The 23861-nt window shown below is 39.5% G+C and overlaps 2 protein-coding genes across 7 annotated transcripts in view; one reads left to right on the forward strand and one right to left on the reverse strand.

Moving 5' to 3' along the window:
* Window positions 1-1083: 1083 nt before the first annotated feature.
* serpinh1a (serpin peptidase inhibitor, clade H (heat shock protein 47), member 1a) lies at window positions 1084-6788 on the reverse strand. The gene is made up of 5 exons (XM_034889287.1): window positions 6579-6788; window positions 4573-5182; window positions 4393-4491; window positions 2859-3091; window positions 1084-2137 (listed from the first exon to the last, which is right to left on the reverse strand). The coding sequence occupies exons 2-5, from the start codon at window positions 5168-5170 to the stop codon at window positions 1835-1837; spliced, it is 1233 nt and encodes a 410-aa protein (XP_034745178.1). The 5' UTR covers window positions 5171-5182; window positions 6579-6788; the 3' UTR covers window positions 1084-1834.
* Window positions 6789-13452: 6664 nt separating this feature from the next.
* gdpd5a (glycerophosphodiester phosphodiesterase domain containing 5a) overlaps window positions 13453-23861 on the forward strand; it is a 38948-nt gene continuing 28539 nt past the window's right edge. For 4 of the 6 annotated variants that reach the window (XM_034889282.1, XM_034889285.1, XM_034889284.1 and 1 more), the window contains exon 1: window positions 22062-22178. In XM_034889282.1, coding sequence (XP_034745173.1) covers window positions 22062-22178 — 117 coding nt within the window. Of the gene's footprint in view, window positions 13787-22003; window positions 22179-23861 lie in introns of those variants that run through there. The other 2 variants (XM_034889283.1, XM_034889281.1) reach the window with 2 other exon arrangements.

Here is a 23861-nt window from a genome sequence, read left to right on the forward strand (position 1 = left end):
AAAATGATATACATATCTTGAGTGTTTTTTGTACCCAATAATCAACAGTGGATGTTAACTTGCAACATGGGCTTTAATGTTAACAGCATATTTTCATGGGAAATAATCACTTCAAAGCAGCAAATCCTTTATTACGTATAGGACTCAACCTCTTCCCACTGTAGAATAATGTACATGTGTTTCACTGCAGTCCTAGGAATGTATTTCATTACAATTATTTTGATTTTATTGATTCATTACAAATACATATTATTTCTAAGAAAAATGTTGCTGAGCAATTTGCCAACTGTACTTTACTAAGATTTCAATTAACGCCGTAACTCATAAGTTATAGTTGTATTATTATGTTTTTAACCCATTGTGTACCCATAATTAGCAGCTTTGAATCTCTGAATAGTATAATTGAGGCAAAGTAAAGACCCAAGTAAACTTTACGTCAATCATAGTTCCTTCTTTTTAATTGTTATAAATAAATTCAAATATTTAGAATGCACATTCTTTATATACTGCTCCACTATATGTATCATTATAGATAAATGTAGGACAATTTTCTGTGATTAATCCATTTGACCTCTAGGTGGCGGGATATACCACACTGCACTACTAGTTCTTTGCATTAATTTATGGATTACTCCTTATTGACTGTTTTTCTAGATGTTTTCTTTCTGAACCTAATACAAACACTAAAGGGGGGGGGAGTTTTGATGATGTTAATTTTAGTGAGGGCTACCCGGACCAGCTGCAGATCCCATCTGGATGTTCCAAACTATTTAGTTTTGTCTGCATATTTACAGTGTTGTGATTCATTCTGCGATGTTTAGCAGGAAGTGTATTTCTTCTGTATTTACTTTTGCAACTCTATCCCATTCCTGGCTGCAAAAGGGCTACCCAGGAGGTCACACAATCACTCCGTGGAATATTCTCTTGTTATTCAGCTGGAAAATCTGGGCTCCACAGACCTGCCCAAGGCTGAACTGCTGGAAAACACACAACAGACAGATCAAGACTGGCTGAGTCAGAGTCTTCTAATACATGAAAGCAGCAAATATCTAAAAATCTAATTGACAATGTTGTTTGGTTTTGCTTACACTTTTATTGTAAAAAAAACTAGAAATTTCTAACAGTCTAGAGCCATATTTTGAAACTGTGAAATCATGTGTGCGGACATTGTTTTGTAGATAGTTCTCATTAAAGGAACCATAATTTGGTTGGTTTGCCAGATATGTGCATTCAAGGAGGGTCAATAATAAGAAAAACAGCAATGTAGAATTTAGGTTATAAATATAGGCTTGTGGGGGAAAGCAGTGAAAATTTTGAAGATCCTTTGAGTTAACAAATTGAAAGCAGCCGTGCTTGAAAAACTGAAACATGTTGTTAAATTCAACAACAAGCACCATCAAATCGCTACAAAAGTAAGATTGTACACCTTTTACAAAGACCGTTAAGACTTGGCAACAGAAACCATTTTTGTGCTGGCACATATGGGATCATGTTTCACAGGTGTTGTCCTCCTGCATTTACATTTTAGGCATCAATCAGCAAAATTGTACTTAATGTAAGTCCATAATGTGATATGCCAATGCAAAAAAAAACAAAAACATAGTGATATCAAATCATCTTCACGTTAAAAAGGAAGGGTGTGCACAATGCGTTGCTCACTAAAACACCGGATGAAATGTTTAAACACCTCTTTAGCCGTGTGTTGTGGAATTCTGTTGTCATGTAAGGTAAAGGAATGCACTCGTGCGATATGAAACCTGCATTTGCACTTCTCAGCATATTGCAATAAAAAATATACACTCACACACAGAGTCAGCCTGTTAACTTAATGTGGTTACAATTCATCTCTCATCTTATCACCCTTTGGCCTAACCATCCTGCCAATGAAAAGGATGGAGTTTGTTTTCTGGTCCTTCACCAGGAAGATGAAAGGGTGGTCGGCGTAGAACAGTGTAGGGTTTTTCAGCTTGTCTGTGCTGAAGATGCTCATGTCCATTTCGTTTCCATCAGTTCCCCATTCCAAGGCGGAGGCGTGGAACACACTGGCCAGGTAGAGGCCCTTCTTCCCGGAGATCTTGGACAAGTCAGCTTTGGATTTATCCACAGCCTCCGTCAGGCCCAACTCCCCAAGGCTTTTCTAAATAGGAGCAGAACATTAAGATGAGAATCTGATCCTATAAAAGTATCAGTTGACAGGTAGCCTAGCTTTGCCAGACCTTCTTCTACAGCGCTGTGGTAAAGGTCTTTCTAGTCGAAGTCTACATTTAGAAAGTTACACTCTCAGGATTGTTCTGTTGCCGCCAGAAATTCTGCAGAATTTCACTAATTTTAACTCACTTTAACTCATTTCACCTTCCTCTTTTTTTGTGTAGTCATTTTAAATTCCTGAGGATTCCTGAGAACTGCTGCTCAGATCTCTGCAGGGTAAATCCAGACAATTACCTAGACTATGAGTTTTCTGTTGCACGACTAAAACTCCTTTTGAGCTTACACATGTTACACCAAAACTAGTTCCTTCCCCAGGCTACTCTGCAGCAGCAAAGAAATGCCAATAAACCAGAGCACGTTTCCCAAAGCACCCCAAAATGCTTTGTGGACTAAAAGCCACAGTGGAGGAGGGTCTGGCTTTTAGTTGTGGAGCAGAAAACACAGATTTGACAGATAGCCTAGCTAGCTGTCTGGATATACCCTGCAGAGATCTGAAGAGAAGTTAATCATAGTCCTCAGAAATCCACCGGAGGTTAGAACGCCAACACAAAGAAAGCGGAAGGGGACGGAAATGAGGGACAACCTGCAGAGTGAAACTTTGTTGACACAGACTAAGACCGAGGTGCCATTTTTAGTCTCTTGCATCATACCTGCAGGTTGTGACTGACTTCCATGCTGACTTTAGGCAAAGACACGGCTATTGCTGTCGGTTTCAGCTTGCCCATCCACGTATCCAGCTGCTTCTGGGTCAGCATCTTCTCCACCCTGTCCAGAGGTTCCGTATGGTGAGGCATAATGAACACCACACTGGACTTCTTATGAGCCAGAGGCATGCTCAGGATATTTAACTTATTGGTTTTGTCATCATAGAAGCCATAGAGACCTGGGGAAACAAATGCAAATGTATTACAGATATTAACAATCTCTGCCTAACAATACACTTTAGGGAAGCTCTTGCCTTTCCACTGTGAAACACAACCTCCCTGTCCTATATCGCAGGTATGTTTATTGTGTTACAAGTTACAGCTGTTGTTTTCTATGAGCAACATGTAGTGTAATCCAAAAGCAACTGTTCCAACTTTTGGGAAATATCCGTGTTTGTTTTCCTTTTGGGTTTGATGAGAAGATTGATAACACTCTCATGTCAGTGGGTTAATATAAAGCTAGAGCTGGTTAGCTTAAAGATTTTAAAGCTAGCAAAATAACATAACTTAATAATTAACGCTTTTTATCTTGTACACAAATGTAGAATGTTCTTGTCATTCTGCTTCATCTTTTCATGTATAAAATGCAAATGTTTGCATTGTGGAATTGTGGACTATCCTTTTTTGTTCCATTTTGGGAATTGGGAACAGAAACATAGAATGGATAACAATATTTGATTTAAATAACATTTAGTGAGGTTATGTTTCTAAACAGGAATTTTGTTTATTTTGTATTATTACACATGTCAGTGTAATGTTAAATCATTTCAATTCTAGTGGCGTTTTTCCACTGCATGGCATCTACTCGACTCGACTCGCCTCTACTCGTATTGTTTGGGTTTTCTATTGCGTAAAAAAGTCCCACAAACCCGCCGTGTTTACCGGTAAAGAGTTTATCCAGCATTATTTTTTTGTGTTGTTTTTTGCTGCCTCCAGGTTCATTAGAAACTAATTTGCCTTCTTGCTGTTGCAACGTGCCGAAAATCCAAAAAACACACCTGTGACGTTCTGTGTGTGTTTCCTGCTATGACGACCAGCCACGGTTCACATGATGCGGTACTAATCTCCAATGGAAAAAGGGTTCGGGGCACGGCCAAGCCGAGGCGAGGCGAGTCAAGCAGTTACCATTAATGGAAAAACGCCATAAGGCTCGTTAACATGTTTTGTTTGATTCTGTGGTGCTGTAGTTTTTTCTTCCATTAGTCCAAATATACGTAACCACTTACATTGCAGCCAGTCGGCTTTTGTGTTATTGCATTAAGTCTCTAATTGTAATTGTACCACCGACATAACTATGCCTCTAACCTGTGTTCAGTACGCAGCAAAAATGTAAAAATCTTCCTTTTTACATTTTTGTTGTGTTTTCTGATGTTTTGATATGTACAGTAGGTCTTGAATTTCTTTCAAGAAGTTTTAAAAAGTCTTCAGTTTGAGTAATTGAAACCAGCAGAAACCCTTCAACAGGACTGTCTCTACCTACCTGTGCGGTGCATCATCTGTACTGAAATAGTGTAGCCACGGGACACCATGAATCCACGGTTGTCCACCATCTTATGATGGAACTGCTCATCCCAGTGAGCTGTGAGAAATAAAATTAAAACAAATTGAGAAAAACATAAAGTAATACTACTGCACATACACAGGTTTTGTACACACTCACGTTTGAAAAACATAGCATTGATGATCATGGCGCCGTCGGTCTTTTCTACATCCTTTGTGACCTCGGGCAGTCTGCCATCAGTAGAATTGGCTGCCCACTCGTTGATGGAGCTCACGGCGCTCTTCTTATCGCTGAAGTTTATCTTCGAGGGGTCACAATTATAGTGCTTCTTGCTGCTCTTAACAAAATCTTCCACAAAGGTGACAGAGCTGGGTCCATACAGGCGGTTGCTAATCTTCCAGGTGACGTTGCGGGTCTTTGGGTCGCTCACCTCAGTCAGGAGCTCGGCCAGACCAGCGTGCAGCTGCTCGTCTTTAACCTTAGCTGCATTCAGAATGCTTTTTACCTGAGAAGCAGTGGAAGCTTTGCTCCCGAGGGCCACCAGACCCAGAGAGGAAGCCACCACTACAGGGGAAAAGAGGATGTTCTCTACATCTTTTTCCTTGGCAATGTTCTGGTAGAGACTGAAAGCCAGCTTGGCACTGTTGTCAGCCAGGATGGTGGCGGGTTTACTCAGTACTTTGTCTGGTGAAGCCGAGGTGGCAGCTGAAGCTGAAGTGGCCACGAGGACCAGGGCTACCAGGATAGTCACCCACATCTCTGTGTAATGCTAATCAGAGAAAACAGAAAACGTGAAGTCAATAATGTAATCTACTGGCCAACAGAGAGAGAGTCTTGCCTGGGCTTATGTTTGTTCCATTTCAGTTTGAAATATCTTGTATACCTTACTTTTTTAAACTCAGGGAGACAATTTTGCAGCATGTTTGGGGTTTACACTGCCTGTTTTTAAGTATAATAGCAGGGGAGTTGGGTTCTCTCCCAGTAGACCTAAAGGCAAGACTTACATAACAGCCACGTCGGCAGCTGCAGGAAGTAAAGGCTGAAATAATGCCCAGCTAGGTCTGAGTTTTTCATGTCTTGGAAACACAAAATATTTAAGAATTCAAAAATGTCCCATAGAAGAATAAGTCTTGTTGATGCTGATTGGTTATAGGTGGTTTGGAAGAAGTGACTACGTGCTGACACATATGCAACCAATGTCAGGTTATTTACTCCAGGCCACTTAGATAGAGAGGATGTTTGCTTCCAGAAGGTTCTGTAAATACGGCCAGTTACAGTTATAGAGTTATTGTGTGGTCTTTTAAACTCTAAAATGTTGTTTGTGTGTATCAGCCTCTTTATAAAATGCAATGAGCAAACCACAATATGCTTAAAAGAGACGGATGATATACATCAAGAGTCTCCTCTCAGCAGCTTCAGAGACATTTTTTACAAGCTCACGCAAGCCCAAACACTGAAAGATGGAGCGATATCTGACCTCAGTGTACATGATAGAGATCACTTTTCAAAAAAGATTTGGAGTTTAAATGTTTTTGTCTACAATACTGTACAAGTACGGTCTTACAGCTTTTTAAAATAAGTATTTGAAGATGAATCTTCCCTGTGTTGCAAGTTGAGAATAAATAGGGATGAATACACTTGGCAAATGTTGATGATGTGATCTAAATAGCATTCATAAAGCTTTTGAAATCATACGGTAAAGTATCGGTAAATTTGTTTTGTATGTTATTTTCATTCATGTTCTGGACATGAGACTTTGAATGAATGAATGATGAGAAATTCTCTTCTGCAGTTTTAATGGCCAAGAGACACTGTGTATGTATATATCATACCTCAAATGGATGTGCTTTTTTATTGTGTAATGGGCACTGTAATAAGTAGACAAAAAAAGAGACATGCCACACATGTACCATAGTCAAAAGTTTCAGCCAACCCCTAAATGTCTCTCAAGCATTTCTATTACTTTGACATTTTCTTCAACTTTTTTTCTTCTTTCAAACCTATCCAACAACATATGAATCCCACTGCGTATATCTACAATGTAATCTTAAGCTGCATATCCCAGTTCTGACTTTGTGGCCTCTTTTCACATGCCTGGGCATTTCCCACCAGTTGATCACTGCATACTCTCCCTTCCCCCCTTACTCCTAGTTCTTTCATCTTACCTTGTTAGCCTCTTTCAGTATTTCAGGAGGTTATCCTCAAGCTGCTTGCAAATAGATCCCCCAGCGCTGACCTCCTCTTTGTAAAGTTACCCTATTTAATGGTCTGAAACAGAGTTGTGTGAGACAGCTGCAGGAACTGTCATGCCCGGTTCTCAAAGCATTAAAATCTCTGCACTGGAATCTTCCATCCAGGCCGGTCCCGCCCATAGTATGGGGGAGCACAATCCTCCCCCTCCAGGTCCTAAAGCCTGAAATTGAAGCCCAGTCAGACCCCTACCACTCAGTGACCCATAATGAAGTTAACCGTCAATACTTTTACAGATTATGGTTGCACAGAAAAACATACAAGGGAAAACTTCCCTTTAGTGTTTCATCAGTATTTTTAATGTAGTTGTATTTGTGATACACAAATTGAAGGTGGCATCACTTTTTGTATATTCACTGTATAAAAGGAGCACTCCAGTGATTCATCCAGGTTACTTTTGTACTTTTGTTCAAATGTGGTGAACTTGGCAGCAACATTGTGTGCTACTATGTGTATATTAAATATGCTGAGATGGTATGTGTTGTGTTGCCAATCCCAAGGACACTGAAACACTAGAGAGGCAGACAGGATCCTTCCTGATGGTTCCTGCTAACTTCATTAGCACCCTTGTTGTCTCATGCCAGTGGGAGTTTGACTCAAGCTCTCCATAACAACAGGAAGCTCCAAAGCCAAATCTGCTAGTTCAGTAACCGTTGCAGACATATTCAGTAGTACAGAAACATTTGACTTCTTACTTTTTAATATGTACACATATGAATTCTTGGAATATGGGAACTCCTTTTGTGAAAAGAGTATGGGAACTGAGTTCTCTGGTTGCATATTTTCCCGTGAATGCTTCCTTCTCTTCTTCCTGGTGGTATGTGCATCCTCCCCCTGCTTGGGGAGTGGTGTTTACAAGGGATCAGGCAGCAGGAAGTTAAAGAAGAAGCGGATGCATGTCCTCTGTAACATTGCCTCAGCAAATCAAGTCAAATTTATTTATACATGTATAGACCAACATCACAAATCACAAATTTGCCTCATAGGCCTTTTTTGCAATCTGTACAGCATCCAACGTTCTCCATCACCAGTCCCTCATTTTGAATAAGGAAAACGCCCCCCTAAAAACTTGAATAAACTTCAGGAAGAGCAACTGAGAATAACCAACATCATAATATATACAATCCACATGAGAAAAACATACATAGAATGTGAACATATCGTCAGAAAGAGAAAGCACATGCCTAAATAGACATATTAAACGGAAATATGAAATAAAAAATAGATACAGAAAAATATATATATACATACAAAGTAACTGACAAAGAGGCTGAATGGGAGAATGCAACATTTCCAAAGAATAAATAGTAACAATTGATAAATGAAGAAAATGGATCTGGTAGGGTGTCAAGCATCTTCTAGGTGTGAGGAAAGGACACACAATCACACAGGAAGCCAAACTCAAGCACACAATTTAGATAAGAGAATGACACAAATACACAACAACACAACAACAAATTAGCACAGTGCCTGTTGTAGGACACGTGAGGAGGACAGCTGCTGATCCAGCCCAGGGATAGTTACTGGAAAAGAGATTGAGATGAAGAAGAATGTAGAATAGTTGAATAATAGAACTATAACAAACACTACAGCTCACATTATACAATGAGACTGAGAATGGCCCGCCAACTGGATAATGAAAGAATGCAAATTTAATTGAAAGTTAAGGCAGTAGGTTTGAATTTTGAGTTTGGATTTAAAGGCCTCAACACAATCAGACTGATATCTACAGGAAGGTTTTTCCAGAAGAAGAGGGCAAGATAGGAAAAGGCCCCTTGGCCTGTATTCCTGTATTCTGAGAGCGGAGAGTCCTGATTGGCTTGGATCGGTTGCCAATGAAGGGAAGCTAAAACTGGTGTGATATGGTCACATTTAGCAGTTTTAGATAAGATTCTTCCTGCAGCATTCTGAACCATTTGAAGACTTTAGTAATAGCACGCTGCAGGCCTGACAGTAAAACATTCCAGTCTGGATGATACAGAGGCGGGAAATACAATCTCTGCATCAGCCGTGAATAATAAAAAAAAAAGGATCTGGTGTGAGCTATTTGCGTCAGTGAAAAGAAGGTGATCTCAATGATATCTTAAATGTGCTGATAAAAAGAAAGGGTTGTATGTATTGCACATTACACCATGGTTCTTATCTGTTAAACTTTCACACAGATGTCTAGAGTCACTGCTACCTGATCAAACAGGTGTCCATGCCAAGACGGCCAAAGGCCAGCATCTCAGTTTTATCTGAGATTAGGAGCAAGAACGTACTTAACATCTAGTCTTTCACAGCAGACATAACTGTGGATCTATTATAGAAATGCAGCAACAGTTTAGCATGTTGATGTCTTTCTGTCATACATTAGTAAAATGTACAGTAAGTCTTTAGAGGACGCCTACACAAAACCAGATTTTATAGATCTTCAGTAGAATTTCTGTTAATCTGATTAATTCAACTGACTTAGTTTCTGTTTCTCTAACATCATGATTTGCAAATCCTCCGTAGACCAGGACATGATGTGAATTCACTGTTGCAACATTTACAACTACGTGACTATCATCTTACCCAGATATTATATGATGTAAGAGCTCAGAGGGAAAGGTATTAATTAGATTTGATTTTTTTTCTTACTTTTGTTTGCTTTTGCTAAGGTTTTAAGTCTGTTCCACAAAACACTTTGTACATTTCCAGCAATGCAAGTGTGCTGGAAAACATGATGTTTTGACCATAGGAAGTACAGGCGTCATTTTGTAAAGGAGTACTCCACGAGTACTTCCAGTACTTACCCTCTCTGTCCCTCGTATAGGGACTGTTAAATCGCACATATCCGATGATGCAACCATGGCATCATTCATTAGACTTTAAAACTCCATGATGGCCCAGTGTGTAACGCAGTCTTTCCAACAATAACCCTGACAACATCATTTTCCCCAAGGCACATGTTCATCTACTAGTCTAATATTGCATATGCATTTTGTGAAAGATGTGTTGCAATTTAATGTTCAAACACTCAAGAATCAAACTGTGTTGCCATATGTATTATTAGGTTGAAGTATAGTAGTATAGTATAATGTGGGGAAATATTTAGTGTTGGTAAAATGAGGAGTTTATTACATTCCAGTTAGGTGTGTTTAAATAAATCTAATAACAGTTTTTCATTTAACTTGATTGCTGTGTATTGACATTTTTATCATGACTCTCTCTTCCTGACATATCTCTAAATGAACTCCCCAAAAGGCGAGGTCTTTCCCCACAGTGTTTATTCACGTTATGTATTCGCTGTTTTGGCCAGCATTTGAGCCTTCCACTGAAGCTTGTCTGTGCATTTTAATGAAAAGTTCACTGAAGTTCAAGAATTCACTGTGAATCAAATCTTTATTTTTGGTATAACAGTGTCAGAGTCTTTATTTGAGCATCACTTCACACAGAAGAACTACAATACCCAGAGTGTGCATTATGTCCATGTTCACATCATTGGCTTTTGTCACATTCACTCAAAAGAGAGACCAAGAGTACAGCAGGTCCAGGCACCCTCTGCTGGCTGATATACTGACTGTCTGAGCAGTGGTAGTACTTCCTATGACCACTAGAAGTCGACAAAAAACAAAAGAAAACAGAAAGCAAAAGATTTTTTTACTGCTGTAGGTGCTACTGCTAGATTGCTGTTACTAAAATAACATAAGATTTTTTCCCAAAGGAAATTTGTCTTGGAAAGACAAAACAATATCAGCTGTTTGATGAATCCAACACAACATTGACTTGCTCATGTTGCATGCAGAGACTGCTACTAGCCAACAAAATTGCACACAGCACATCACAACTGGACTATCACCACCACGGCCACCTTCACTATCATCATTGTAATTTCCCCACTGGGGCTCAATAAACAGTGTACATTTAAAAATGTAATCTAGAAATCATCATACTTGATTTACGCCAAGCACTGAACTTATTTTACCAACACTGTGAGGAGTTGATTTGCAAGTAGGCTACACACTTCAATTGATTTCAATTTCTTTGTGTATGCATGTGTCCTTCCCACTAACAAACCACCACGGGACCAGCATGCATTTCACCTGTTAGAGAAGTTCTAGTGTAGGGATCGTCTCCCTGCCACTGCTTAATTGTGTGGGATTAAAGGGTGCTGACGTAATGATCCCAGACCAAGGGTTAATCTCTGACTGCTGGGCCGGGAATAGATCTCTTACAAGACGTTACTCATCTGCTCTACCTTTGTCCGAGGTGTTTGTAATGCAAGGGCAAAACTTTGGGTTCAACATTGGGGAGATGTCAAAATGTTTAGTTTTGAGCAGATCAAACACTTAATTTACTGTATTGTGGTGAATTTTTCTGCAACCACTTCCTGAATTTATGGTGTCAATGTCTTTAAGTATGTGAAGGAAATTGTTCTTAGATAATAAAAACAGTTTGGACGTTTTGTAAATTACGCCTATGTGGAAATGCATGTCCTCCATGAGTCTTGTACAGGGCTGCAAAACCAGGTGTTAATTATTACAACAACCAATCAAAATGCATAAATATGAGAGCCTTATCTGACCACCTACAGTCCTATGAGAAGCTTTCAAAGTTCTTGTCTTCTCCGTGGAATCTCTCCATCACAGCGTGCGACTCCGTAAAGCCCATCTAAAACCTCCTCACCTCTGTCCTTGTGGTTCTGCTTGGGAAATTCCAGGAAACACTACTATTTCCTAGAGATGGGGACAATGCCAACCCTCCATGGCAACTTTAGCATTCTCCCTCCCTCCTTCCACAGAGTAGTTTAATTCAATTATTTCTCGCTTATCCCCCTTTGACCTCTCCCTCCTGAAATCACCAGCCACACTTCAAACTGGCAACACACTTGATTTATCCCTCTCAAATCCAGCACATGAGACACTGAGTATCATGTCCAAAATGGAAGAAACATAGCTAGAGACAGCAAGCAGGAAGAGGTACAAATCTCAGATCCCCTCCAGATAACTTCTCATATGTCACTTCTCTTCTCTTCTCCTCTCTACATCTATCTCCCTCTGCTTCAGCCGTCTTATTCGTCTGCAACGTTAATATCCGTATTGTCAAATTCCCGGCCTAAGATTTTTGTCCGCAGAACGGACTGAAACTGACTTTTGATGCTCCATATGTTAGCAGTGATGTTTCCTCACGCTGCATCAACCATACATTTTATCAAGTGAGTCTTAAAGTCTTATGAAAATACTGGACAAGAAAATGGTATGGGGATTGGAAACTGTCCCATGTCCATAGTGTTTGATACAAGTAGACCCTGTCTCTAGAAAGGAAATCCTACAACCCTCCTGAAGGACATGAAGCTTTGTTTAGAATACATTTGCACGTTCGTCACTTAATTTTTAGAATAGAATTGATTCAAAGTGAGCCATCAACCTGTGCAAATTAACTTTTTGTATTTATTTATTTTGCAGCAGGATTATTTTAAACAAATCAATAGCCTTTTAATTTGATACCTTCAACGGAAAAATGAAATGGTACCCTTTATAAGGATGTGTGCAGTGGAAATGGAAGGTGTCAGTAATTATTAATAAACCATGTACTAATGATTTATGGAGTCATTAATAAAAACACATTTGGGGTTGGCTAGTTCTGATGAATTCCTTTGGTTGGTGTCCATCCTCTCTGTTTGTGTGGCAGTGTAATTATTAATGGCGGTTATCCGTTAATAAATGCTTACTCAGTCATTAGTACGGGGATTTTAATCCAGATCCCCCGCAGCTCTTTTTCCAGAGAAGTGGCCACATGCCAAACAGAAAGATTTACAAGTGTGTTCATCAGGATAAATCCTTGAGATGAAGCAGCTCGTCTCTGAGGGGTCCTACCATGCAACACTGACTAAAATGATTAACAAGAAACTAAACAAAGACATAAAAGTAATAGGAAAGGCAAAATGCAAACAAGAATTCAAACGGCACACCACAGTCAACACGTTAATATGTATGAAAATATACATGAACATGAGTCCAACTATTCATAAGCAAAGACAAATTGGCCTGTTTGTGATATTTGTTTTCTAAATTTCAATTTATTTTTAAAAAAATTCAGTTTTTAACGTCGATGACAGGCTATTTGGCCTGTAGGTAAGGTATCCATCCACAGATACAGCTAGGCCTAAGGATTTACTGTGAAACATGTAATGTATGTTTAACATTCAAAGGTGATGCATAAATATGTGAATGTCAATATTTTAATAGCATGTTGTTGTATGCACCACAAAAGCCCACCCCACATATTATTATAGGCAAAGTTTAATATGCAACTCAATTTCATACAATATGTTGTGTGTGTGTGTGTGTGTGTGTGTGTGTGTGTGTGTGTGTGTGTGTGTGTGTGTGTGTGTGTGTGTGCGCGTGCGTATTGTGGGTCATGAGGATGTAATGCGTGTACATTTTAAAGTCAAGTTTCAGCAAATTACTGATCTAATCTTCATTTATTATCCATTCATTCGTAATGAATGAAACCAATAGTTTCCATTTATAAACCCATTATAAAGTGTGCGTTACCACAAAGTGACATTGACATTGTTTCGTTCAATGAAACGACTCCTTCATTGGAGAAAAAAACTACAAACACCGTTATGCCCATTCCTTGTCCATGTCCACCACCAGAAGTAAAACTGCAGGTCCATCTACCTGCGCCAGAGACACCATGCACACTGTAAGAAAGTACGCATTGCAACACATGAAATAGCCCAAATCAAATGCTTAGATGGAGTATTTTTTGCAGCGTGCAGCTCCGCACAGCTCCACCCACTCGGTGGCAGACGGATTACAGCCTTTAACTCCTCTATGGACACTGAAGGTACGTCTTAATTCAGGAGGAAAGTATCCTACGAGTTAATAAAACACTGATGATTTAAAAAGGTCCAGTGCGTCGCCTAGCTGTTCGCTGTCGGAGTGCCCGGGACAGGAGGCCGATGTGTGCCGTTGGTCAGCCTCACACGGCCGCTCAAAGTTACTTTGGAGACTTGTGTGAATCCGTAAAGTCCATCTGTGAAGACACGACTTTATGTCGACATCCATGGAAATAACCGATTAACCGCGAGCTTCCCAACACTGTCCAGGATTTAAAAACAAAAACAAAAAAAGGCTGTCTTTGAGGTAAAGTACTTAATTTTGTGCGTACTTTATGGGATTATCTTGATATAATCTGAGTAACTCTCTGGAATCATAAATCACTTGAATCATGTTTATGGAATTAATTTGAGTGATCTGTCCTCGCTGGGTGAGTTGTGTGTGTAAATGCGTTGTTTTTTACGACACTCCATGTATTTCAATTGCTGTTATGGCCAATATCCGCACCGGCTATTATGACTGTCTAATGACACCTACTGTCTCCAAAAGGGAACATAGGCTACATTATGATACTGTTGACATAAAAGATTACAGCACACACAGATGTTTTTCATGTGTTCTTCAGCATGACGGTTGATTGACAGTAAGTGAAACTGACAGTGTAGTGTAGTGACACCTGCTGCAGAAAGAAATAGTATTAGGAACAACTACAGACATGCAATATAAATGTTTGGAGACACAAAAACATCAGATGTGGTTACACTGGCACACGCTGAACTGGATGACTTTCATCAGACTCCATTTCCCATCATGCATGCAACTTGACAACTGGATAATGAAACAATTTTTCTGGCGTGATAAACATTGAACTAATAAGGAAGATATGTAGAATATGAACTAATTATTTTCTACTGCATGTAATCCAGTTGTCCCCATGATAGTTGACTGAATGCTATATGTAATGAAGGTATTTCAGTGTTTTCCTTAGGTTTGTGGAAGACGTAGGTGCACATATTTGGCGGTGAGACGAGGTCTTACCCTAAGAAAATGTTAGGTTTTTTAAAAAAAAATAAAAAAAACACAATTTCACATCATTTTGGTCCATTATCATTCCCATATGTTTCTAAAACGTTGGAAAAGCTACAACAGATAATACATAAATAAGACGTGTACAGTTTAAAGACAAAACTTCCACTGGGGGCAGACTACAATCTTTAGATCTGAGAAAAGTCATTAATGTTACATTCATTTGGCTTAGTTGGGTGCTGCACGTAAAGCTTGATTTATACTTCTGCGTGAAATCTACACTGTTGCTACGTACGTGGGTACGTGGAGACGCAAACCTACGCTGGACCCTCAAAAAATGTAACTACAAGTGGCTAGGATGTGGCTTGGTAGCGTTGCATTTCCCCCCCACTCCTTTCCTGGTTCTCCATCTCCATAAACAACATAAAATCAAGGAGAGGGTTAACTTCTCCTGCTACATATTTCCCACCGTGGTCAGAAAGAACAGGGCACACTCTTCTTTTCTCTCACTATGACTCTAGGGTCGCTACTCGATCTAAAGCTAATCGCCGGCACTCTCTCACTTTCTCCCTCGCTCTATCACTCACTCCCCCCACAAACATACACACACACCTGGGTATCCTGCTCTGACTTTTGAGAAATAAAAAAAGCTTAGATGGGCCAAACTGGAATCTTGCCCCTTATGACCTCATAAGGCACAATAAGGGGACATATTAGGGGACCACTAAGGTCTATATTAAAGAGACTTCTGATACAGTATTAGGAGGCCACTAAGGTCTATATAAAGGAAACATCAGGTACAGTATTAGGGGACCACTAAGGTCTATATAAAATAGACTTCAGATACTGTATTAGGGGAACATTAAGGTTGTATAAAAGAGACTTCAGATACAGTATTAGGGGACCACTAAGGTATATATAAAAGAGACTTCAGATACAGTATTAGGGGACCACTAAGGTCTATGTATAAGAGACTTCAGATACTGTATTAGGGGAACATTAAGGTTGTATACAAGAGACTTCAGATACAGTATTAGGGGACCACTAAGGTATATATAAAAGAGACTTCAGATACAGTATTAGGGGACCACTAAGGTATATATAAAAGAGACTTCAGATACAGTATTAGGGGACCACTAAGGTCTATATATAAGAGACTTCAGATTCAGTATCAGGGGACCACTAAGGTATATATAAAAGCATCCAAAGAGCACCATGTCATGGGACGTTTAAAGGCTGACTTATTGACCTGTAGTGGCTTTCTTGAAGTCTTTGACAATGTCGGGATGTCACCATCTTTGCAAAGCAAATTAACGAAGCTTTAATCACATTGGTCTCTCCTTTTGTCCTCTCACATCTGATTTGAAGAAAGCATGTCTGACTTCTAATTATCATCTCTGTCTGTACCCCGGCCTTCCTGCAGCTGCCAGACCAAAATCACCTTTAATAAATCAGAGGTTGCTTTCTGAACTGGCAGGTGTTGCTTGGCTAATAATGTGCAGCCGGGCAGGAGAACAGGGCCTCACTTTAACAAGCTCATGTCTTATGACCAATGATGGATGTAGGTTAGTACTGGGAAAACATCAACATTTAGTGAAAAAGTCACTGGCTTCAGCAGCAGCTTTGTTTCCACTCCGTGCTATTGTACTCCTGCGGGGAATGTAACGAGTGTGTGGCACTAATGGAAACTCTATTTTTGGCTAAATCCACTAAAATATTAAGTATACTATTAATGCATGCATATATAAATTTAATGAAGGAGTGAACGATGGAAGCCTGGAAAGAGGCGACAGTGACCAAGATAAAAGGCTTATAATAGACGCATATGGCAGAGTTGGCTGAGACTTAGTGGATTATTGTATTATCATTCAATCAGCACATACATCTATCTCCACTGACAACTTGGACACAGTGATGGAGCCTCGGATGCGCGTTGATAGGAACCGGGGGACATCTGGAAGTTGGGAAGGCGGTGAGGAGAGTAGTGAAGGCCTCTCAGGTAAAGGGCAGGTTCGTGAGAGGGCAGTGAACCTGTTTCAGTGATACTTGGAGAGCTTTCTTTGATTGACGTGTATGTATCGGGATTTTTTTTGTGACTATTTTTAAAATTGATTCTTTTCCCTAGAATCAATATTTTTTATTTACTGTTTTACCAATGATTCACTTAAATATGTTGTGTTCATACGGTACCGCCGATGGTGACTACATCATATCCATTTCCTTCAAAACGGAGCGAAACAGAAAATGCAGAGAATCTATGTTACGTTCTAGCCTGGAAATCCAGACCCAAATACAAAAGGAGTAAGGGTCTGGCATTGAGTAATGAAAGTCGCCCAAGTTGCACCAAGCGTGCATTTGAAAATCTCACTGCACGCAAATGGATAACACTACGACCAATCACAACAAAACATGGGGTGACGAATCCAGAGCTCCATGCGCTTAGCTACCAGCGGAGCTAACTGCTAGATAAAACTTCTTCTTCTTCATCTGTTTAGCTTGTCTCTGGCCCCGCCTACATCAGATACACCGATGTGATTGGTGCAGCTCGCCTCTGGCCCGCCTATATCTTAGAAAAAGCGATGTGATTGGTGTATCTCACCTCTGGCCTGCCTATATCAGATAAAGCGATGTGATTGGTGCAGTTCAGCTACAAGGGCAAAGTTAATGAGCAGCATTACTCAATACCAGAGTAACTTGCTGAGCAAATTGAAATTGTAATCTCGCGAGAATGCTGGATTTCCAGGGTATTTGTGTTCTTCTTTACAGACTGACTGACGGACATGTAATGGGCATTCTTCTTAGAAAAGAATCGTTTTTTAGAAATACCTCAATATATATTGTTGCTAGAAGTGTATTTATTTAACTTTTGTTTAAGAAGGAAGAGAAAATCACAGTACTCAATATAATGGAATTGCAATACTTCTAGAATCGCACTACAAATGAAATAGTTGCCTATGCAATGTGAAATAATCAAATCAGGATTAAAGCATACCGTCCCAGCCTCAGCGACAATGACAGATTTAAAGTTCTGGTCCAGAAAAACAGAAAAGATAATACTGTACACAGCATGAAACAGAAGCTAAAAGAAACAGTGTAAAATACATAAAAAAAGAAGAGCACACTACACCCAGGAGTCCAGTCAACAGCACAGTTTCTGCTACTGTACACCACAAAATCCGCTGACACGACTGAATCCTTACAGCCCATATACTGTAGGATATTTCATAAACAACGTTGAACTTATACTTCTACTAATGTGCATTTCCATCAGGCTCATTGAGGTCAAAAAGCTTATGCGTCTGGTATTCTCAGAATTGCCTGTGTGTGGTTGAGCACAGTGGTTGCACTGCAAACACCACATGTTGTGTTGAAAGACATTCCTTCAAAGGCCACGGTAGTTTATGCTGCACATATTTCATTAGCAGATTCATCTATTCTGTCAAATGTTGATGGAAGTCCTGGATCAGGCAGTCATTTTCTCCGATAATAGGCTGGACTTGGTATATATTTTGTGTTGCAACAAGCATTGCATGACATGACAGAGACTTGTAGGCCATGTCTCTATTCACAATATAGATCAAATCAGCTTTATTCCCTTTAGTCCAGTTTACACCCATTGGGAAAGAAAGATAACATAGGGGAAGACTATAAGAATGCATACTGCACCAGACATCATTTATTTGGAGTAATGTCCAGTTTATTCTGTGAAGAATCTTGAAATCACACAGCAATAGAGGACTGAAGCATCTCAATCCTGACTGGGCCTAGTTTACCTCATGATGACCACAGCGCTGTTACGGTAGCACCTTGGTAGAGAGCCACAATGAGACAATAGGCTAACCTGGCTGGAGTAAGGCCCATGTGATTTCAGCTCCAGTTGGCTCTTGTTTGAGGATGGGGTCAGGATATGAATGCTGGGAATCTGCCAACTCATCTGAATCTAGGAGAAGGCTTCCTCAGGCCTGGGAGTTCCCGTGTCATAACCAGTCAACAGTGAAAGGATGCAAATCTGCATGGTGGATGCACGACAATTTCCCCCTTTTGAAGATGTGTGTGTAGATTTGGCAGTGAACCCTAAACAAACTTTCACACTTATCCCCTGGGAACACCTGAATAGGAAACATAGCTCAAGTCCTATACAGCATGCTGCACACAATACCCAACAAAATCGTATTGTGTTTCTTGCAACTATGGAGTACATAGACAGTTAGACAGATAACATGCAGGTTGTTTCAATAAAGTTATTCTTTTAACGTTTTTAAGTAATTAGAGCAGTTACAGTCAGAGTGCAAAAAGAGACAGTTTAAAGAGCCCTGGCACACCAGGGAGACGGCCGGCTGTTGGCCACAGGTGGGCCAATGGTGAGCGTCGAATTTTCGCGGTATGTCACGCACAGTTGCCACTAGTCGATCCTTGGCGGCCTTTTTTGTTGGATCGGCTGTTGGTTAGAGGAATCTCTCTGATTATTTAGTGAATCATTGCACAAGAAGAAAAATAGAAGTGACAAAAGCAAGCAAACGAATGTCACACAAGGCGCATACTGAGGACTCTTTTCTCTACAATATCTTTGCGATATCGAGGTATTTGTATGCAACTATCTTGATATTTGATTTTCTCCATATCGCCCAGCCCTAATTCAAACTATGCACTGTTTTGGTGTTGTATGGTTGTATGTTTCACCATAGCAACGGTTTGCATATGCGGTATACTTTTTTGATAGCCGAGGTTACTGCCACCTGCTAGCATGGAGAGTTTTTTAGTTTTTATGTAGTAGGGGATCCTGGGTCTGTCTCTCTTTCAGCTAAGGGGTAGGGCTGCACAATACATCATTTTTTTTTATTGTCATTGCTATTATTACTGGCACAATATTTAAATCGTGAATAGCTGCCGTATATTGCAATAGACAGAGATTTTTTCTTGTTGGTTGAAAGAAAATATCAGCAGAAAATACCACTTTAAAAAGAAACCTTTCTTTTTACGGTGGTGCCTTACGTATTCAATTTAATGTTAAATGTGTACAATAAAAGTAGGGTGGGAATGATTTCCTTCCATTGGTCTTTAGTTCAACAAGCAATTCGTTGTAATTTAGCGGAAAACTGAAAGCAGCAAAAATGCAGAATTGATTACACTTTAATACGTCTTTATTTATCACAAGCAATATTGCCATATTCACAACGTTATATCATATATTCCTGAAATTGTGCAGCCCTACTAAGGGGTCCCTAATGTACACTTGTGTCTTGTTTCCCCATGAATCCTCTTGTGAATGTGAATCAAAGGTTTCTGACACTATAGGCTTTTAATTGTATGCCATGGACAAAGAGTGTTAGCTTTAAATAGACGCAGCCAGAAAAAATTAGCATGTTGCTATTTCTCAGCTCAGCAATAAGGACAAAGGAGCAGTTTGTTTTGTTGATGACCGTTGACCAGGTTACATGCTCTTATCTACCGCCACAGTGTCTGGCTGGGACATTGCTGTTCATTGCTGCCTTTTCTGTTCAGTGGGTGAGAGTGTTCTTTCTGTCCAGACGACCTCATCTTCATGGTCCGGTCCAGGAAATGAACCATGGTCATGGCAGGAGTTACACTGGGGCCCACAGATCCAAATGGATCTATTTTCCTAAGTGGTGTGAGGATCATGGGTGGGCTTGTGAAATGTGTCACCATCTACAGTAATCTGTGCTGGATCAAAGCAGTAGTCTTCTTTGATTAACCCAATGTACAGCTGACCCTAATGGCTTATTGGATAATGCTAGTGTATCTGTAGGAAATTGCATGGCATGGTTTTCAAAGTATTATATCATCCTCTTGTGAGCATGGATGCCGGTACAAATTCTTTTAGCAATCCAACCATTATTCCCTAAGGTATTTCCATAGTAACAGAATGAGAGTAGATCGAAAATTCTCATTCAGGCTGTTATTGTAATGCACATTGTTGCTATTGCAAATAACTGTGAACATTTCAGTGGGTTAACTTACGCATAAACCCCTGTATAAACCGACTTGCAGCAAGTCACGTTCTATCTAAGGTAGTACGAAGCATGGAGAGGCATCTTTTGTGCACTATGTCCATTGCCTTGCTGCCAGAGAAGAATTTAGGATTGCTGGATATAATCATAGACAGTTAAAGAAGTGGACCAACAGATTCTGTCGCATGCTACGGTTAGCAAGCTCAATGGCAAAACACTGCTACAACACACATTAGTTTACCATAATCTCCAAAAGAACTACTTCCATCTCCCTGTTCTGCAGGTATTCCACAAGTGTGCCCTCGTTTAGAAGAAGCCTCCCAGCTAATGTGATCTTACTGAGCATGTGCCCAACTAGGATAGCATTGAAGTGAGATGTCTCACTCTGTAGCTAAAACAGAGACCTGGGCATATTATATATTTAACAACAGAAATATGATGTTTTTTTTAAAATGAATCCATGCAAAACCTATTCTAGTACAACCTCAAAATACAATTATGAACCTGAAAATGAACATAGTAGGAGCACTTTAAACTAGGGAGTGTGACAAACTTATCAGCCGCACTGATGTGTGTTGTCAACATTACAACTAACCAAAATTGCAATTTTCACTTGAACTGATGTCAAATGAGCACGACAGCCATTTCAATGTCTGTTCATTGATGTCTGTTCATTCTATTCCATAATACTATCTCACTATGGACCAAAGCGGTAGGATCACATTGCCAACCATAGAGCCATACACATAGAAAAAGCACTGATACTTTAAAATCAACATTATCTTAGGATCCGTCACTTACCCCAGTCACCAAGGTTTTTCTTAACCAAAATGGTCCTAATGACCACATGCTTAGACTGGGAGCGTATTCCCAGCATCCAACCTTATTATTAGACTTTAATATAAATAACACATGCTCAAACTCTAATTATGCAATACCATACACTACTTTGTACAAAAAATATTTGAAAATGTAAAAAAAGAACAATAATGGACCCTGAAAAAAAGACAAGCCACAGCACCATCTCTCCCAGAGAGCCATGGAAAACAATAGCTTCTATGCCAAGACATTTTTACCTGCCACCAAGGCAACACGCTTTTTCTGAGACAGAAGTGAGTTTAAGGGGCAACACGCTTGATCCATCTAACTCTTCCCATTTTACTGATGCTCTTCGTGTTAAAGGAGCAAGTCATACCTAGAGATAGTTGCTGCCTACCTACTGATGCCTGTTTTCTACAGTCATAAATCCTCAGATTGGTAAAGGTTGACTCAATGACTGTAAATCATATACTGTATTATTACCTCTGTCCCCAGACATGACTCACTATTGAATAGTGGGTTGACTTCCTCCCCCAGATGTTGTAACTCCAAACAAGGCCCAGGACTGTAAACATATTCATGTTGTTTTGTGAAAATATACCTCAGCAACATGACGTGCCATGGCACGTCTATGAAAAATGTAATTGTGTGTTCAAAGACAGAGCTAATTACTGGAAAGATTGTTCTGTTTGGTGACACTGTGATCTTCTTCAGGGTTCCCAGTCCTGTGTGGGATGTTAACAGACTGGTGGCGCGTTGAGGCTGAAGGAGCATGGTGAAACACCAACCCTTACAGGTCTATGAGAAACAGGTCTTTTTGTCCTTTGTCACTGGGATCTATGGTTGTCGCTGGAAACGCTACCAGCGTTCCCAAGACGACAGCTCCAGGGTAAGGCTAAACATTACGTGATAATATGTGATGATAATATATATTGATAGAAAATTCAATGTGACTTGCTTGGTATGCTAATAAATACCTTTCTATTACTGCCACAACCATATTGTATAACTGTAGTACTATTATTGTATGTAGATGCATGTTGCAGATGGATGATCAAATCATAGATCTTTCATTAAAGCTAGTTACTGACGATATTTTATGTACTTTTGCTACTATTTTAGTACCATTACAATCATTTGTTTCAATACCTTGCTTACAAACCCATTGCATTGAACAAAAGAAGCCAAAGGTCCCAAATATTAAACATTTCAGCAGCAGTACAAGAACTTTGCTGTGTCCTGGGTGAAAGTCCTGTGTTTGTTTGACCCATCCATCCTCCTCCCTAAATGGACTTTGAGACAGGGCTGAAGAAAAGTACATAAAATAAATACAACTGCAGACACAGCGTAGCGTAACAGCTGGTAGCATGCAGCTAGAGACAAATGGACATTTTATCTTACCAGTAGCCTGCAGTTTGACTTTTCCAGACACCATGGCTACTGCTGGAGTTGGAGATGATGGAGAAACAACTAACAGAAAATTGGTTTTCCCTACAGTCACCAGTGTGGCAACATTGATTGATGGATTATTTTATTTTCACTACAAAAACATTAAGACAGTATTATATATTACACAAAAAGATGTGACGGATGATTGCCGAAAAACCCTCCAAGGGGCTTAATAAGTGGCGATCACCATAAAAACAATATCATTTAACAATTTAAAAAACAATTTATGTTATTATGTAAAAACTAAACTAAACCAAACAAACAATAAAATTAAAAAAAAAACTAACAAAAAGAAAAAACAAAACAAAATCAAACAAACCAAAACACATTTAATTTGTATGAAACAACTTAAAAATAGATTTAGAGCATGAACCCAAATGGAAAATTCAGAGAACTTAGGAGCAACAATTTGACTCTCGGTTTAAAAAGTTCTTTACAAAGCTCAGTGAGTGAAGTGGGGAGACTGTTCCATATCTTTGACCCTCTATACAACACACTAAACTGGGTTTGAGGCCTAATAAGACAACTACTACGAGTAGAGGTTTCCAGGATAAAGAGTCATCTAATATAATGCCAAGGAAACGAGCAGTTTTAATATTTTTAATGGAGATATCATCAATTTGAATTTTCATTGAAGATTTAATTGTATCTGACTTAATACCGAAAAACATATAACTTGTTTTTTTTATATTGAGAGACAATTTGTTAGACTTGAACCAAGTAGATAACTTGTCCAGTTCTTCATTAACTACTTTTATTAAAATTTCAGGGCTTTTATGAGAGTAAAACACACTTGTATCATCTGCAAATACAATTTTTGAAAGTTTATCTGATACGTTAGGAAGGTCATTAACATATAATAAAAATAACAAGGGACCCAAGCTTGAACCCTGTGGTAAGCCACACTGAAGGGAAAGGGGGGGGGAAGCTGTCCCATTGTAGCTGACAGTTTGAGACCGGTCTGAAAGATAACTGGTGAACCAGAGTAATGACTTGTTATGTATACCATAATGTGAGAGTTTTTTTAATAGAATTAAATGATTAACAAATGCTTTTGAAAGATCCAGAAAAATACCTACAGCATTTTCTTTCCTATCTTTTGCTTTATATATTTCAGTCAAAA

The sequence above is a fragment of the Etheostoma cragini genome, chromosome 13 (genome assembly GCF_013103735.1).
Source record: "Etheostoma cragini isolate CJK2018 chromosome 13, CSU_Ecrag_1.0, whole genome shotgun sequence".
Lineage (NCBI taxonomy): Eukaryota > Metazoa > Chordata > Actinopteri > Perciformes > Percidae > Etheostoma > Etheostoma cragini.